The sequence below is a fragment of the Canis lupus genome, chromosome 37, assembly GCF_003254725.2.
Source record: "Canis lupus dingo isolate Sandy chromosome 37, ASM325472v2, whole genome shotgun sequence".
In the NCBI taxonomy this organism is placed as follows: Eukaryota; Metazoa; Chordata; class Mammalia; order Carnivora; family Canidae; genus Canis; species Canis lupus.
The window spans coordinates 6311885-6330212 of NC_064279.1; the positions used below are offsets into that span (position 1 = coordinate 6311885).

The following is an 18328-nucleotide window of genomic DNA, read 5'->3' on the forward strand; positions in this document are numbered from 1 at the left end:
CACAAACCAAAACCAAGCACTCAACATTTTAGCCCTACAAATGCATACTCCCGCACCCCTGCCTTGATGTCCCACCATTTTTAAAATACAGAAGGCCCAGGGTATCAGCCTGTTGTTGCTATGATCAAGAGGTGGGAGAGCTGAGAGGAAGAACAATGAGGAAAACCAATAATGCAGGAAGATATATTTTCCAATATGTTCCTACAAGTAGTATTACTGAGCTTTGTTCCTGTTCATCAAAATGCTGTGACAAAGCAATATTGCTTTAAGGGACCCTGGACATTTAAACGGAGCTTAAATTATATTCAGATTATGACTGGCCGTGGGTATCACTTAGATCTTTATGGTTTTTTTTGTTTTGTTTTTTTGTTTTGTTGTTTTTTCACTTAGATCTTTGAATACAGGTTGTACCAACTATTTCCCAGAATCCCTCATCCTCAACCATCCTCCCTTTAAGTGTTACATGTTTCTTGAAAGTGAAAGAAATGACATCTCTTTCAAAACCCCAGATAACTGCCATACTCCAAATAAGTGGTAGACCAATTTCTGAAATTATTAACACTTCTCTGCATATCCCCAAGGAAAAAAATCAGAAAAATGTACTTAACGATTTAAAATGCTATAAGTGAACAGAAAGAAGTATATCACATAGAGTGAGGCTTTTCTAAGAGATTGTACCAATGTGTTCATGCTGCCGTTAGGCATAACTTCAAGAATTTTCTCCTATAAACCCAACTGTCCCAAATATCTGGATCTGTTTCTCCAATTACAGTATTTAGTTTATGGGTGTTGCAGTATGTGCTTTCCCCCCAGCTGCCCACTCATTCAGCAGAACAGTGCCAGAGAGGAGTCATCAGCCTAGCAATTTCCAGTCTACATCTGCTCTGTCAAGTGGCAGCCCCGATCTCCTTCTCTTTAGGACTGGGTATCCATCTTTTAGGCCCCATGGAAAGAATCTGCTTGTCATCCTCACACAATTTGATCAAGGTGAACCTCTTAGTTAACAGGTGCTCACTTGGTGGGAGAGCCTCGTCCACCCTCTGGTAGCGGCTAACGTCCTGGCGCACCGAAGGCAACGATCTCAATGGTTGGTGGCCATTGGCTTGAGAATCTAGGATTAAAGAGAAAAAGATACTTGGGTATTGTTTTCCGCTTTAGTGTCAAAACATACTTTGTGAAAAACCAAACCAAACGACAATACCACCACCGTCTAACACAAATCCTGGGGGTAGTCTCTTTTCTCTCGTTAGTCTCATTTTCCATATGAGGCCCCAGAAACAAAAAAACAGGAGGTGAATGCTTAGCCAAGAGAGTCCCTAGAGAAACGTCTCCCTGTCCCCATCCCTCTTCCTCCCCACCACCCTGGGGAGGGGTCCCTGTGGTTCCCACCCTGGCTGGTCCCGGTCATACACTGATGCTTTAAGGTCATAGCATGATGATGATGATGATGATGATGATGATGAATATAAAAAACAAAAATTAAAGGAGGGGAGGAAGAGAAGGAGAAGAAGAAGGGAATGCTTCAGGTAGAAAACTAATCACAGAATAAGAAAATCATTCCTATTTCTGAGTCTGTGCAATTTAGGCCCGTGAAACTATCCTCGGCCTTCCTGGTGCATCTGTAAGAGAACATTTCAAAGGAAACGTGCTACCAGCCGTGTTCACTGAGATACAATACAAATTCTTGGTGTGAATCTGCATGCTCAGATACCAAAACAGCTTATTCTTCAGGGGACGGAAGGCATCACCACGTGTGAGGTTAACATTTTTTGTATTGCAGAAGTCAAACATGCTAAGATCAATGCAAAGCACGTGTGAAGTTCTGCTTTGAAGCTTTTCCACAAAGAGGAGGGACTTAAGGTGTTCCTGAAAGCCTCTGCACAGGACACTGATCTGAAAGCGGCCAGCCTGCCTGGTTCTGTATCTACAGACCCAGGTCCACACTGGAGACTCATTTAAATGTGGAGACTGGGGCAGCCCTGGGAGCTCAGCGGTTGAGCGCCTGCCTTGGGCCCAGGGCGTGACCCCGGGGACGCGGGATGGAGTCCCAGGTCAGGCTCCCTGCAAGGGGCCTGCTTCGTCCTCTGCCTGTGTCTCTGCCTCTCGCTCTCGCTCTTGCTCTCGCCCTTGCTGTCTCTCATGAATAAATAAATAAAATCTTTCAGATAAAAAAGGAGACTATTTGACAGGCTTATTTCAAAAACAGAAGATCCATTTAAAAAAAAAAAAAAGAAGAAGAAGAAGCTGGGGATCCCCGGGTGGCTCAGCGGTTTAGCGCCGCCTTCAGCCCAGGAGGGCGTGATCCTGGAGACCCGGGATCGAATCCCACGTCGGGCTCCCTGCATGGAGCCTGCTTCTCCCTCTGCCTGTGTCTCTGCCTCTCCGTCTCTGTGTGTGTCTCTGATGAATAAGTAAATAAAATCTTTAAAAATAAATAAGGAGACTATTTGACAGGTTTATTTCAAAAATAGAAGATCCATTTAAAAAAAAGGCGGGGGGGGGGGGGCAGCCCGGGTGGCTGAGCAGTTTAGCGCCGCCTTAGGCTCAGGGCGTGACCCCGGGGCCCTGGGATCAGTCCTATGCCGGGCTCCCTGCATGGAGTCTGCCTCTCTGTCTCTCTGATGAATAAATAAATAAAATCTTTACGAATAAATAAATTTGGAGACTATTTGACAAGCTTATTAAAAAAAAAAAAAAAAGAGCTCAGCGTGGATCCGCGCCGCGAGCCCCGAGGGCAGCAGCGCGGGCGGCAGGTGGCCGAGCATCCTACCTGCGAGCATCCTACCTCCGGCGGCGGCGCCCTCCTCCTGCGCAGCGGCCCCCTCGCAGGCTCCGCGGGCGGCCGGGGCGTCGGCGTCCGGCTCGGGCTCGGGCTCCCGCTCCTCCCGCGGCTGCTCCCGCTCCCGCTCCCGCTCGTCCTGCTCCTGCTCCTCCCGCGGGCGCTCGGCCGCCCCCTGCAGGCTGCCCCTGCGCCGCCACACGTCGTGCGCCCCGGGCGCATCCCCGGCCCCGGCCCCTGCCCCGGCCCCGGCCCCGCGGGGCACCTGCACGGCGGGCAGGGCGGGCAGGGCGTTGGGCTCCCGGGGCGCGGCGGGGCCTCCGCAGGCACCGCGCTGCTCCTCGCCGCCCGCCTCCTCCGGCTCCTCCGGCTCCTCCTGCTGCTCCTGCTCCTGCTGCTGCTCCTGCTCCTCCGCCGCCGCCGCCGCCGCCTCCCCCTCGGGCGCGGGGCCCCGCGTGTGGGCGCAGGGCCCGGGCCCGTCGGCGCCCTCCAGGTCGCTCTCGCCCTCGGGCCGCGTGCTGGCCTCGCTGGCGCTCGCGCTCTCGGTCGGGGCGGGGTCGCTGGGCTCCGTCTCGGAGGAGGCCTGGTCCTGCTCCTGCTCCTGCTCCTGCTCCTGCTCGGGCGCCGGCTCCTGCTCCTGCTCCGGCTCCTGCTCCGGCTCCTGCTCCAAGGCCTCGGCGTCGGGCGAGCCCGGCTCCGCCCCGCGGGCCACCTGCTCGGCGTCCGGGGCGCCCTCGGCGGCGGCGGGCTCGGGGGCGCGGCCCGGCTTGTCCTCGGCGTGCAAGGCCCCGGCCCGGTCCGCGGGGCTGCCCTGCGGCCCGGCCTGGGGGGTCCGGCCCGCGGGTGCGCTGCCCGCCATGACCAGCCCCCCGCCCTCCTCGTCCTCCTCGGGGGAGCCCGGGTACCCCAGGCCTTGCTGGAACTCGTGCTCCTCCTCGTCGGAGTCGATGTGCAGCATCGCGTTGAGCCTCGTGTCGGTGGGAAAACTACTCCTGAGTTTGGGGGAGGAGCCCAGGGACCTGTCGGGGCAGGCGGCCGCGCGTTCGATGGCGTCCAGGTAGTCGTTGAGCGAATCCTGGCGGCCCCGGGGGGGCGAGGCCCTGGACGCGGCGGAGCTCAGGTCCTCGGTGTCCATGTCGAGCGTGGAGCTAGTCCTGAGAGCGCGCTTGGGCGTCGCGTCTGCAGCGCTGTCCTCCGAAACCGGGCCGTTGGAGCAAGCGGGGCTGTCCTGGTGGCCCCCTGGCACATCCTCCTCATCAGAAGGGCTTCCCAGGTCTCCGTTCACCGTACTGACCCCAAGGATTGTGCCCACGGCTTCCGGAGAAGCGTCTGGAGGAGAAAACTGCAGTTGTGAAAAGGAAAGGGGGGGGGGGGGGGGGTGACCAACAAACGTCTAAGGCCCTGTGCCTGGGCCACCGCGCAGTCCCTTGAACCAGGCATCTCAGAGGCCCCTGGACCGCACAGCTGCCCTGCCAACATCCGCAGTCCCTGCTGAGCGAGCGTGCTGTTGGTGTGTGTGCTCACTGTCACGACAAACTACGCCCGGGTTCCAAACACAGGTGTACACCTAAGGCAGATTTTTTTTTTTTTTTTTGATGAACAAGCTTTCCTATGGGCCTGGAAAACTTCAGGAGGTAATTGCTTATTTATTAGGAACTTTATTTTCAGGACATGGAAATTCAGTTCTGTTCAAATGCAATCTGACAACTGAATAAGCTGTAACAAGCTTTTTTTTTTTTTTTTTTTTTTTTGTCCTGCAGCGACATGTTCCTACAGATAGCTCACCTTCATGCACGGAAGACGTGACCTCCACTTTAAACTGGAGGTAGCCGCTCACGTGGTCAGCTGGGAGCCTCCGGCCAAGGTTGTAGCTGAGCATTTGGTCCCTGCAGGAGGAGAAATGTTTCTTTCCTTACTAGGCTGCTGTCAGCCCTCCCCTCCTCCAGCAGCACCCCCCCGCCCCCAATCTCACCCGCGGGCTCACAAGAAAATAAAATGCTCCAAGGTATGTTATAGTCCAATGTAATATGAATCGCTCCCACAAAGGAAGACCTTCTAAACCCCAGGATGAAAAGAAATCTTATTATAAACAGAAAATGCAACACAGTTTCATATGATTTTTTTTTTTTAAAGGGCTCTCTCACTGGCTAACAGCGACCAGAAAAAGAGTGTCCTGAAGGTCATCAAGGAGCTGGAAAAGGCCTATAGCTTTTGGTATTTGGGGATGCAGGTATAAATAAAAGCCTAGAGGGCCTGGCTCCTTAGCAATTAGCACAATAGGAAACTGATCCTATGAGGACACAGGAGATAAGGACAGTCGCACAATGGCATGGGGGGCACCATGCTACTGTACTTGAGGAGCAGCACCTGGAAGTAGGGAGCGAGACAGCAGGGTGAGAAGAGGCTGCCTCTGACGGCGGCTTCAGCTGGGGGAGCGAGGGGGCTGCCGAACCTCCCCTCCTCACCTGTACAGCAAGGGGACTGGAGCTGCTGGCCTCCCACTGTCAGGGAGCCCGGCTGTCACTGATTGCCAGTGTGCCTGGCAAGAGATGCGGATGGAGAAGCTAGATGTCCCACCTTGGGCCCCCAATGGGCTACCAGCCTCCTGGAGGATGGAGTTGTGCATCTTTTCCAATTCTGTGTTTATCTCATCAAAGTCAAATGCAATTCCATCAATACTTGGTATGTAGCCACTTTCATTCAGAATCAGACGTACTCTTCATTAAGGACACTAATGACAGGGATCGCAGGAAATCACTCCATCTCTGCTCTCACATTGCCCTCTACTGGCAACTTCAGGAGGAAACATGCCTCTGCCTCCTACTTGGACAGGCCAGTTTAGAGCCACTAGTCTATTTATTATTAATGCATGTAATGGTTGTGTTTGTTCGTCTCTACCTTCTCAGTACAATTCCAAATCGACAAATTCCAAAGGACATCCCAATAGATGTCATCCTTTAAAAGAACGGGTGTGACTATAAAGTCCCGGTTCAGCTCTTGGGGATCTTTCTGACTTCTTAGCAAGAATTTCTTAAAACTGTAAGATTATTTCCTTTCCCTCTTTCTTTTTCTTTTCTTCCCTAGAAACACTAATAGTTTTTGTCTCAATTGATGCTTTTTAAATGCTCTGGTGTCCGAATCTGAGTGCGTGTATGCCACGCACACTCCCAGGGCTTTGCCTGCACTGTCTCTCAGCCACCCTGCGAGGCAGGCGGCAGCTCTGTTTTCTAAAGGACACCAAGGCATGGGGAGGGTAAGGGACTTGTCCAAGGCCAGACAAGTACTGAGTGACAGGATCGGGATTAGAACAGATTCCTCCGACACAGAAGTCCCTGCTCTGCAGTCACCATACTACCATCTTGTGTTCTCGGTGGTTCTATGCTGCTGTCAGTAGCATACAGTTTAATGATATAATTTACTCATGGCTCGTTTAAATGTGCTATTACAATAATGCCTTTCCTACTTAAATCGGTATTTCTAAAAAATCTTTTCTGCAAGGGGATTTACAGGCATTTCTTACCATGAGTATAGTCAGGTTACTTTTACATTAAAGTGTTCAAATAACATTATATAATGGCTATAATCTGCAGATAGCAGGAGCGTCTTTTTCTTTCTCCTACCACTGTCTTCTCAGAATTTAGACAGTGCCTAACACATAGAGGTGCTGGATCTTTGCCCACTACTGCATGAACCTAGCAGCAATTACATGGACCTGCCCTCAACTTTGTGGTTCCTCGCTCATTTCTTTGGACATTAAGTCCTGGAATAATAAAACCTTCATTTCTTTGTTAAAAATAAACTGGCCCTCATTATCTCCCCCTCAGCCAGTAAAAACAAAGTGTTGGTGTTGATAATGGATAATTAATAAAAGTGATGGATTTTAGCTAGGAAATAAATGCTTTGGAGGAATTGTAAGAAAAGAACAGTATCCATCGGTTTTGCTCACTGTCATACTCCCAATACCCAATACGGCATTTAGCATTTAATAGACACTATATATGTATACACATATTTGTTAAATAAATTAACTAATGAGACTCTTTGCTTGGAAAGAAGAATTTTAACAGGTATTGGTGCTGTTTATTAAACAAACCGGCCAGATACTCAATTCAACTATTCAACCTATAAGTACAGGAAATCCTCCTATTCAGAGATTCTGAGTCAAGGGTTTGTTTCATCCTTTATTAAGTGTCTATCAGAGGAGTCACTTGCCTGCCTCTTTCTTTCTTTCTTTATTTTATTTTATTGCATTTTTTCTTTTCTTTCATTTTTGAGTTTTTTTTCCTCTTTTCATTTTTGTGCCTTCTTTTTCTTATCCAGTCTCATCTGACTCATCCTGCTTCTTGCTGTGATATATTATTGTGAACAATATATTACACATTATTATAATACACAATTATGAAGAATAAGTGACAAAGTACTCTCACTACCTGAGGCATTCTCTCTCTAATGTCATCAGAGATTGACAAAGCATGGAAAAGTGATGCGCATTTTGGACAGACGTGAGCCATCACTCTCTGAAAAATGTCACATTCAAACAAATGCTCTCAAAATAGGTGATTAGTAAGGAGTTCTGGTTCATCCCACAAGGCCACACTCTGTATAAAACCACAACTACTTCAGAGGGTTAAAATCTACCAAACACATAAGTAACGAAAACTCAGCCCTTTACAAGATGAATCAATTACTTGGTGGAAGCAATAATCAGATCAGGAATATATATATTTAGGTGTTAATAACTAATATACTGCTAGGTAGCAAAATTCTTATCTAATAAAGAAAATCCTCAAGTATCTATATCAGGCAATGTTTTTAATATACAGGAACATTTCATAATTCTAACATTTTACAAATTCATGCTGGACTTCCTTCTAATCCACATAAATTCACAACTGGCAGTTCCTGAGGTGTCCGGTTGTGTAAAAGACTAAATGAAAAGCAAGTCAAAAACAGTTTCACGCACTGAAAAGGTTTGATTTTTGCCTTGATCATTCTTACTGGTGTATATAAAGTCACACTTTTATCCAGTGTCATTTAGATTCTGTAAATTATATGATGATAATTATATAAATTAAATTGTAGATATACTTTATTTACCATAGTTAATTCTTACTCTTTAAAATTTTTCACTTTCTGTAAGTCTGAAAAATAACTTTTAGAAAACGTCCTAATGTATATTATCTCTACTAGAAGCAATAGGTGGGATTTCCTAGCTTTTATCAGTTAAACCAGGCTGCTAGAATTTCAGTATAATACTTCCACTTTATTGTGCTGGCTCAATCACAAATTCCATTGTCTCTGATGGCCAGACCATCAGACTCCATAAGATTCTCTTAGTTTCAGATTTTGAAGGGGCCTTAGAGTTCAGCTGCTCTGCACACTGTATGTTTCAGACGAGGAATGCCCAAGTCAATTATGACTTGTCAAAATAGAACAGTTCATTAGTGACAGAGCGAATATGAATGATGAACCTTCCTTAGTTAGCTGGGATAACAACACATTGCTGCCCGACCTTAAAGTGTTGCAACTGATCAGAACTCCAATCCCAGCTCCACATCCTGCTCACCAACCTCAGATTCCTCATCTCTGAAATGTGTCTAATCACACCATTTACCTCCCAGAGCCGTTGAGAGGGTTACATGGGTTAATGAGAATAAAGTACTTAACCCCTGACATAGAATAAGCTCTCGGCACCTTTTTTGTTTGTTTATTTTTATTTATTACTATTGCTACCCACTACTGTTACTACACATCTGCTGCTACTGCTCCATCAGCGGCTGCCACCACTGCTACTATGACTACCACCACCATTGGTTCATGTTTTCTCAGAATGAAGAAGATACAAAACAAGATGGTGGCACCACCACCACACCACCACCACCACTACTACTACTACTGCTGCTGTATGTTCGTAATGTTCTCCTACAATAAAAAAGATACCAAAAAAGTATCCTCTAGTGCTACCTCAGAGCAGCACTGTTGCTGAGTTTGCTGGAAACGAATTTATGTGGATTGGAAGGAAGTCCAGCATGTATAAAAATACACACACCATTTATGATAAGGGATGTTACAATTTAACTAGTTTACTCACACCTTACAGAAAGCTTGCAGAAAGAGAAGCCATCAAATCACATTTTAAAATTTTCTCAATGAGTAAACTTTGTCTAAATGAATGTATAGATCTACAATAGTACCTCCTATGAGCCAAGGTCTTGTTTTATTTTTATTTTTTATTTTTATTTTTATTTATGATAGTCACACAGAGAGAGAGAAAGAGAGAGAGGCAGAGACACAGGCAGAGGGAGAAGCAGGCTCCATGCACCGGGAGCCTGACGTGGGACTCGATCCCGGGTCTCCAGGATCGCGCCCTGGGCCAAAGGCAGGCGCCAAACCGCAGCGCCACCAGGGATCCCCAAGGTCTTGTTTTAAACGGTGCTACAACAAGGTGGTTTGTTTGTTTTTCCAGAATAGTGAATTGTCCGGATGGGATTAGTTAGGAGAAGGGAGCTGTCAACCTGACACTAGAATCCTGCTCCAGGGAAAGGCTTTTACTGACAAATTCCAATATACTCAAAGAAAACTGAGTCCTATGACATTTGATGCTGAAATGCTAATGGTAGGTACATCTTGGAAAAGACACCAAAAAAATAAAAGGTATATAATGAAAACAAAGTGTTTTGGTTCTGCACAGTTTAAGGAGTATACAAACACCTTCATTTTTAAAAGAATTATCTTACCACTTCTTATCAGTAAGAAAAGTCCTAGGACTACAAAGTTTCATTTCAGTTGCTTCTGTGCAAACTAATCTCAAGATCCCTACAAGTGGGGACTGATTACCCAATGGCTTGCCGCTCCAGCAACCTCTGGACTGGAATGGTTAGTTTCCCCAGAAAACGCTTGATGATGGGACGACTCTTGGCAAATTTGTCTTTAATTTCAATTTCTAAGACATCAGTAAGAAGTGCAAAAAAGGAATATTTCTGAAAACAAAAACAGATAACATGTTGATTCAGAAGAAAGACAAATATGAAATTATACCATTTTATTACAGAAAATGGTATCTCTTAAATCCTAATAACCTAAGAGTCCGCATTGCTAGAAATATCTGCAGCCATTGTCAATCCATTTTTCTTTTTTATTTAAGATTTTATTTATTTATTCAAATGAGAGAGAGAGGCAGAGGGAGAAGCAGGCTCCATGCAGGGAGCCCGACGGGGGACTGGATCCCGGGTCTCCAGGATCAGGTCCTGGGCTGAAGGTGGCGCTAAACCGCCGAGCCACCTGGGGCTGCCCCTATTCTTTTAGAATCCTTAGCATTCATGATGATTATAAAGGCATCAGTTAAGGATCTGCATTCACAAGAGGCCCCTTCAATCATTCAGCCCTTCCTGGTTCAACAGTTTTAGGAGATGCTACTATCAAATATCAAATTGTGCACAATACAATTTTAGTACTTACTACATTTATTGTATCTCAATTCTTTTAAATTTAATATCTGGTTACAGGATGGTTTTAAATTATCCCTGTGTGTGATTCACAGCAATTTTAATTCCTAATCCCATAGGATTTTGAAGTTTTACAGCACAGGTTAAAATACTTTCACTAAGTGGCTAACGTAGGAATATCTAAAGAATACTGTGGTTTCTCTGATAAATATGAGAATAAAATGATGTTTAGATAGAAAGTACTTAATTTAAAGGGCACATGGGGTCATTTCATCTGGGACAGAAAAAACAAAAATATAAAGTTAACATAAGCTTTGTTGTTTTGCTTAGGGATGTCATTGGAGAAAATCAGATTGGATATTAATAAGGATACAAAATAAATATAAAAAGCTTTATTCATCTACAAAGACTTTCCCATATATTACCCTCTTTACAAAGATAACACTTTCAAGGACAAGGATCTCAGGATAACAAAGTGATGGGGCTGGAATCTAACCTGAACTATTTTGCCTCTTCTCTGACATTATCCACTCAACCACAGTGATGCGAATGGTGCCAGCCAGTTTTACACTTAGGCACCACTAAGTTTATTTAGGCGGAACAATTACTAAAGTTCTGCCAAGGGCCCTGTAGTCTAGTAATCTGCTTAATGGAAAAAGCACTTGCTGAGAATGAGAGAGCGGAGTTTAAGCACTACCTCTGCCTCTGAACAGCTAGTTACATAAACCCTTCAAGCTTCAGTTTCTTAATCAACAAATAGATGATGAGCTCATCCCTTATGCCCCCTTATTAGGCCTACACTGATAACATGATTAAGAACTTTGTAGATATAAAATGTTAAGGAAAAGGAAGTTATCATTCTTATATCCACTATGTTCCTTCTAGAGCTCATAGTGAGGTGCAAGTTATGTCCTCTAGGCTTCTAACTACGTTAAATTAAGTGGTGTGTCTTTAAGTGTTATTTACTATTTGGAGATCATAAGCAGTTTTTTTAAACCAGGTGTAAAAATATATGCAATATTTAATCTATTTAAATAACCATAGGAATTTCTCAGGAGAAACATCTTGCTGTGCTGGCAAGGCTCAAATAGCCATACCTTTTTTCCAATTGGTTTTAGATCCCCTGAATTATCTCCCTCCCCAGGGAAATATTTCTACAAAATTGTTAGAACAGATTGTTGTCATTAAACATTTAGGGAATGATCTGATTAACTTTAGAACTCCCATGCCAACAAGGTTTTCCCAGAACTACTCTAACACTAGCATATGAAATCTTGGATATCTGAGAAATGGCTGGAGAGCTCATACTTTGTTCACTACATGAGAAACAATGTCTCTGTTCATTCCTTGACTTGCCCTAGTACTAATGGGAAAACCCTTTGCTTGATTTCAGTGATGCAGGGCACTATGATGACAGGTAGCATAAGGTAGGAGTGAGGAACTCTGAAGTATCTATCATAGCACATCAACAATCTGGCTTCACTTAGGATGACAATTTCTTGGATGGCTTATTTAATTAACCAAAATCTAGAAATCCAAAAAACATTTGCCAAAGCCCATAGGGAAAGAAAGTCCTTTAATTTGTACTGAATATGCACTAAAATAAAATATAAAAAATTGGGCAGGCTTTTAAAGTTTTCATTTTAATTCCACCTAGTTAACATACAGTGTTATATCCGTTTCAGGGGCAAAAACATAAAAATTTGACTTTTATTTCTGCCTCAGGCTCTAACGTGGCTTTCCAAGGCAATGTTACTGACCCTGTGCTTACTTAAAATTTTAAATTTTAATAATAATAATAATACATTTTATTTATTACTCATGAATCTTTTGCATTGATTTTTATTTTTTAAAAAAACGTTTCATTAAAATATTAATTTTGATTATTGAGTCTTTTGGCCCCCTGAGTCATGTACCTCATTTGCTTTCCCTACACCTGGCCCTGGCTACAAGGGACTCTCTCACTCTCATCGGACCTTCTTTCTAGCAGAACCCCAAGACCTGTCAGCTATCCTGCCATGCTCATAGTTAGCTCAATGGTACACAGAACAGGGCTGGACGTGGCCAGCTTCCTAAGTGTCAAGTAGAAGACCCCTGAGGATCATCTTACCTCTCGGTGCCAAATTGGATTAGTGGTGTTACTGATGATAGTAGACCTTCTCTCCTGCCCATGGTGGGCACAGGTGGGGAAGCTGCTCTTCTTCCCTGGCTGGATGGACATCTTCAGATAAGGATCAGGATTAAAGAACATACCTTTCTTTAGCCCAACTGCTCTAAGATCTTTTAAGAAAGAAAGAGAAGAGGGAGTGAGGGGAAGAGAGAGGGTTAAACAACAGCAAAACACTAACAAAGTTATCCACACTATGATGGCTTAGATAGGTGAGGACAAGTGAGTTAGGCCTAATTCCAGCAGAGAGGGGTCTCCTGACATTCTGCAAAAATGAAGCCAAACACTTATCATCACCTTATGCACCTAAACTGACTTATCCTGGGAATCATTTTGATTCTAACATGTGCATCTTCCCATGGTTTGGCAACTGGCCTTTCAAACAATGTCTTGAGAGAAATGCTTAGGCAACAGTTTATTTTTAAAAGAAGAATGCTAATATGTTCTTTCATGAGAGAAAAATGAAATCTTCTACATACATATATGAAAGTATAGACCGCTGTTTAATTGGGGTAAAACTTCAGTGCGCTCATTTAGTTGCACCACATTTAAAATATCACATATACTCCACAAATGTAACGGATATTGGGAGAAAAGGAGACCAGAAATGTTTCTAAAATTTGAATGCCACCTGCTGTAGTAAGTAATGAAGAAGTTACTGTTTAGGAACTTACATATTTGATGACTGTCTCACAACTCTTCTTAGATTCACTAGTTGTTATTTCACACCAGGTGAGCTGCTAAACTTCTGGCTAACGTCTAGTAAGTGAAGAGTAATACTTTTATAAAGAGGCTAAGGGATACAAACATGTCAGGCAATAAACCCAGATCCGCTGGGTCCTTAATATCTTTCTAAGAACATTAATTTGAATAAGAACATTAACTTCAATAAGATTGGCCTGAGAGCTAAGTGATCTTCAAAGCTTCTGGAATAATAGAATGTTTCTAAGTAACTTGATGCAATTATGATCAGTCTAGGGAGGTCCTGACCACTGGTCCAGAAAGAAATTCTGCAGATGCCTCTGAAGCTTCAGAGACCTTTGGATTACCAAGATCAGTAATTTATAATGATCCTAAATCATAGGAGGTCACCTGACTCACCCTACTCAAGCCCATTCATTTTTTTTTTTTAAACTCATGACCCTGAGATCAAGACCTGAGCTGAGAGCAGTAGTCAGATGCCAACCGACTGCACCACCCAGGCGCCTCCCCAAGCCCATTCTTGAAACACAGTCTTTGTAAGTAGGACAGAATTGGTCTGGGGTCGCCCACAGAACCAGATTCTCTAGGGAGTGCTGCCTGGCGGAGGCTCACCCATGGCCGACAAGAACTTGTGGCCTAGTGTGCTGTCTGATGACAACTAACAGGCAGCACAGGACGCAGTTTTAGTATGTCAGCAAAGGTTGAAAAATTCAACCAAGAAGCCCTCATGTTAAGAACATTGCATGAAATGCAGTAAGATATTTGATCCAAAAACCAGTGGCAGAAGGGAATGATGAGTAAGGAACTAGACAGGCACGTCGAGAAGCTGCTGTAAGCTCATTAGCTTTACAGCCCCCACTCCCAGCACTTCACAAGCTACAGAGTCATTATTAATACAGCACCTGCCTCTTACTATCAACTTAATAATGCTACATGTTTTCACTTGGCTTTATTTAGCAAAAAATAGCTTTAAGAGAAAAACACAATTTGCATACTTATTACTTTTCTTGATTATGCTCACCTCAGACACAAAGACAGAAGAATAATATTCTTTAGATATTAAATCTACCCCTAAACAAGGGATTTCTTCACAGTAAATGAAGAGTAAGGCATAGAAATGACTGCCACAAGCCTGACAGAGCTAAATTATTCATGCAAAGCACTTCTTTGAACAAAGAACATTCCATCAGAAAATTAAGCCACTGGGATAAAAGATGTCACTATTAACCTTCATAGCAAATTTTTCCACAAGGAACAGTGGAAAAATAAGTCTTCATTAATAAATATAAGAAACTACCAATTACTTGTAGCCTGATTATTCAGTTCCCTTATCCAGCTCATTTCTGCTCTTGCTTCTCCCTTTTGTCTTTTATAAATTTTACTGCTCATGAATGTCCACATAACCTCATTGACCAAAAAACTCAAAGTCACAAAGGTATGACATGTGAAATATCCTAGTTTAAAGTCTTATTTGGAGAAGATTAAGATATTAATCAAAACAGTTTTTGTTTTAGATGTGGAGTTCAATTATTTGTGTCCCTACTTACCACTGATAATCAAGAGTAGAACATGTGCAGGCAGCCATCTACAGTGCTTAAATGCTCATGGATAAATATTGCCATTCACGGACAACCTGCTAAAACTGCATTAATTTTTCAGAATTACAATTATAGAACTGCTTTCATCTTCTATAGTTTTTGGCCATTTCTGTACACCATCTGCAAATATCTGACAATATATTAGGAAATAAAACAGTTATAAAGTAGCCAGCCACCACATGTATTGAAGTGGGATGTTGGAGGAAATTATATTTAAAGAAGAAGCATTTGGTGGTGCCCTAAAGCTTATTTTCTATTTTTTTAGGAAAATGTCCTAGGATTTTCAACTTCTAGATGGTCATTCTCCTACGGTGAGTTAATTAGCATCCCTTCGAGTGAAAATCAGTATGTATACATCATATTTAGAATGATGTTGATCGCCTGAAAGCTTAGGGCAATGCTTCTAAACTGAGAAAACCATGGAATGGTCAAACTCTAAATTTTTTGAGCCGTGGATGTTGGCTAATTGTTCCATACCTATAAATAAAGGATTTCCATACCTGCAGAGCCTCAGGACTAGGAAGGTTTAAAGCCAATAGATGTTTTGAGGAGACACACAGATAATGAGGGTAGGGGAGTAGTACTACTGGCAGTGGTCCTTGTAAGTCTGCCCTTCTAAAAACCTAGATACGTTTTAAACCCTGAGGGTTCCAAGCAAAACATACTCATTGGCCAAATTTGAACCATAAGCCACCAGTTTGACTTCTCAGAGTCACCAGAGAACCACAGCAAAAAAGGCTTTCATAGTAAGTAATCTCACATGGCAGGGAAGGAACATGCTAGAACAGAAATGGATACTCCGAAGGCCAAGGCCAACAATGAACTATTATGCACACTTTCATCATATGTGGTAATTATGCATCATGGAAATGTCTGTTTTCAAGATCCGTTTTCTCTCACTCTTGAGAATGTCAGTTTTCATTCACAACACTTTTTGCAGCCAAGAAAAGGGAATCTAATTTACATTTCAGAAGTACATCCATGGAAAAATGAAAACAAAACATCTTACAGTGACAGACCTCTGTTAGACGGCATTTTGTATGTATCGTAGCACAGTTGTCTGGTTTAAAAGTCCATTTCAAATACGGATTTTCTTAGGCATTCTTGACTTTATAAGTGTCAGTTATTTTTTTAAAATCAGTAGCTTTCAAACTTTTTTGACCGTGACCTACCTATGAAATCTGTTTTACTCTGAAATCCAGTATACACATGCATAGGTGTGTGCACTTTTTGTGTGGGAGTTCGGTTTGTATAAACTGATGTTCTATGAAAAAATATTTCCCTTTGGTATAAAACGCTGATTTTTTGTCTCCTCTTCTTTTTTTGAATAGCTGGTTTCAACTAAATTAAACTTATAAAACACAAATGAGTTCCACCTCACAATCTGAAAAGTGGTGCTTTTTAAATAAACATACAAGCAATTAAGAGTATTTCAATCTCCAGAAAATAAACAAAAACGTTTGTCTTATCAGCTTTCCAACTTTTATATATATTTCTCCACAGAAACAGGAGTATCCCTTGGCTTATTTTTCTTAGTCTCCAACTTTTCCCTTTCTCTAAATAAGAAAATTTCTCTAGAAGCTAAGCACACATTGTTTTCAAGGATCAAAGTTCTACAGTGAGGTGAGCACATTATATTGTTCTTTTAAAGTAACTGTACAGAGTTACAGTCTTTTTATCACCAGAAAATCTGGTGGAAGAAATAATCCCTGAGTTTATATTAATAATCTAATGGTAAGAAATATACTTGAATTTCCAGAAGTATAACTGAAAAAATAAATAACTACTTCATATATCACATATGAGAATCTATAACCAAAAATAACCACTTGTGCCTTTGAAATTATACACTTTCAAACTGAACATCAGGTTTAAAGACATTCTTACCTGACAACGTAAAGCTAACTAGCTTCCGAGAATGCTGATTTCCAGAAGCACCTCCTTCCATGCCTTCTGCCCCCATCTGCAGAAGGAAAACACATACTGGAAGTTTCACAGGAGCGTGATGGTACTCAACTTTCTTAAGAAGCCACATATGTTTGCAAATATGATGATTTTTTTGTTTAAACATGCATTGTCATATGTGCCTTTTCATAAGCTATCTTGGAATTGAGACATAAATACACATTCTCAGAGATGAAAGAGTCATACCTCAATTTAGCCTTTACACCAAATGAAACCAACACGAACCTCTAAATTCCCTGGGATATGAATCAACCTGCTTCACGTTCTTTTATTTCTTTGATAAGAATATGGTTGATATGTAGCAAATGTACTTATATTGTTATTACTATATTAACATATTCCTTTAAGATAAAAATCAAACACAGATTTATTAGGAAAACTTAGAATAAACTAAACAGGTGATTTATATCAAACTCATCCATGTTTTTGCAGGATTCTCCTCTCTTGCCAACTATTTCTGAGTGACTACATGGGTGTCCGACTGCCCTTTCAGTCTCCTATTTTATTGTGCTGAAGGTACATGGCACATGGCATTGTAAGTAGCGATGACGAGAATTGGCAATGCTGTTGTACTGGTTATTGTATTGTAAAAGTTCTCCTAAAAGCTCTCAAGGAGATTATATCTCACTTGAAAGCAGTCATTTACAGACCACATAGCAGATCTAGCCGTTCTCTCAATTTATGTATAATTAGTGCTCAATTTATGACATACTAGAAAAAAAAAAAAAGAGTTTCCTGTTTCTCCAAAACAGAAGTCCACAATACTGTAAGGTACAGAAGTCCACAATACTGTAAGGTACAGAAGTCCACAATACTGTAAGGTACAGAAGTAAAAGGTAGAATGTTGAATAGTTAGGAAATAGAAACCACATTTTAATTCTAAACTTTAGATTAAACCCTTGCATCTAATTTTTGTAGTGCTCCCTTAACTCCTTTAAAAATCACACACCATTGGGATCCCTGGGTGGCGCAGCGGTTTGGCGCCTGCCTTTGGCCCAGGGCGCGATCCTGGAGACCCAGGATCGAATCCCACATCAGGCTCCCGGTGCATGGAGCCTGCTTCTCCCTCTGCCTATGTCTCTGCCTCTCTCTCTCTCTCTCTCTCTGTGACTATCATAAATAAATAAAAATTTAAAAAAAATTAAAAAATAAAAATAAAAATCACACACCATCAAATGCAAACTGTGCAGCCACTGTGGAGAACAGTACGTGGCTTCCTCAAAAAATTAAAAACAGAATTACGATATGATTCAGTAATTACACTACTGGGTATTTGCCCAGGGAAAATGAAAACACTAATTTGAAAAGATACATGCACCCCTTTGTTTTATAGCAGCATTATTTACAACAGCCAAGATACAGAAGCAGCGCAAGTGTCCACTGATAAATGAGTGTATAAAAAAGATGCGATGGATGTACACAATAGAATATTACTCATCCATAAAAAGAAAGGAATCTTGCCATTTGCAGCAACAGGGATGGAGCTAGAGAGTATAATGCTACAGACAACAAACTGGTAGTTACCAGGAGAGAGCTGGGGTTGAGGGGTGGGGACAATGGGTGAAATAGGTGATGGAGAGACAGGGATTAAAGAGCACACTTATCATGATGAGCACCACGTAATGTATAGAATTGTTGAATCATTATATTGTACACTTGAAACTAATATAAC

At 42.6% G+C, this 18328-nt stretch overlaps 1 protein-coding gene across 1 annotated transcript in view; it reads right to left on the bottom strand.

Moving 5' to 3' along the window:
• Positions 1 to 18328, bottom strand: part of HECW2 (HECT, C2 and WW domain containing E3 ubiquitin protein ligase 2) — a 359319-nt gene that overhangs the window by 117391 nt on the left and 223600 nt on the right. The window contains exons 5-10 of the mRNA XM_049106445.1: positions 16579 to 16654; positions 12335 to 12504; positions 9617 to 9759; positions 4565 to 4665; positions 2786 to 4108; positions 1016 to 1111 (exon numbers count right to left, since the gene is read on the bottom strand). Coding sequence (XP_048962402.1) covers positions 1016 to 1111; positions 2786 to 4108; positions 4565 to 4665; positions 9617 to 9759; positions 12335 to 12504; positions 16579 to 16654 — 1909 coding nt within the window. The remainder of the gene's footprint in view (positions 1 to 1015; positions 1112 to 2785; positions 4109 to 4564; positions 4666 to 9616; positions 9760 to 12334; positions 12505 to 16578; positions 16655 to 18328) is intronic.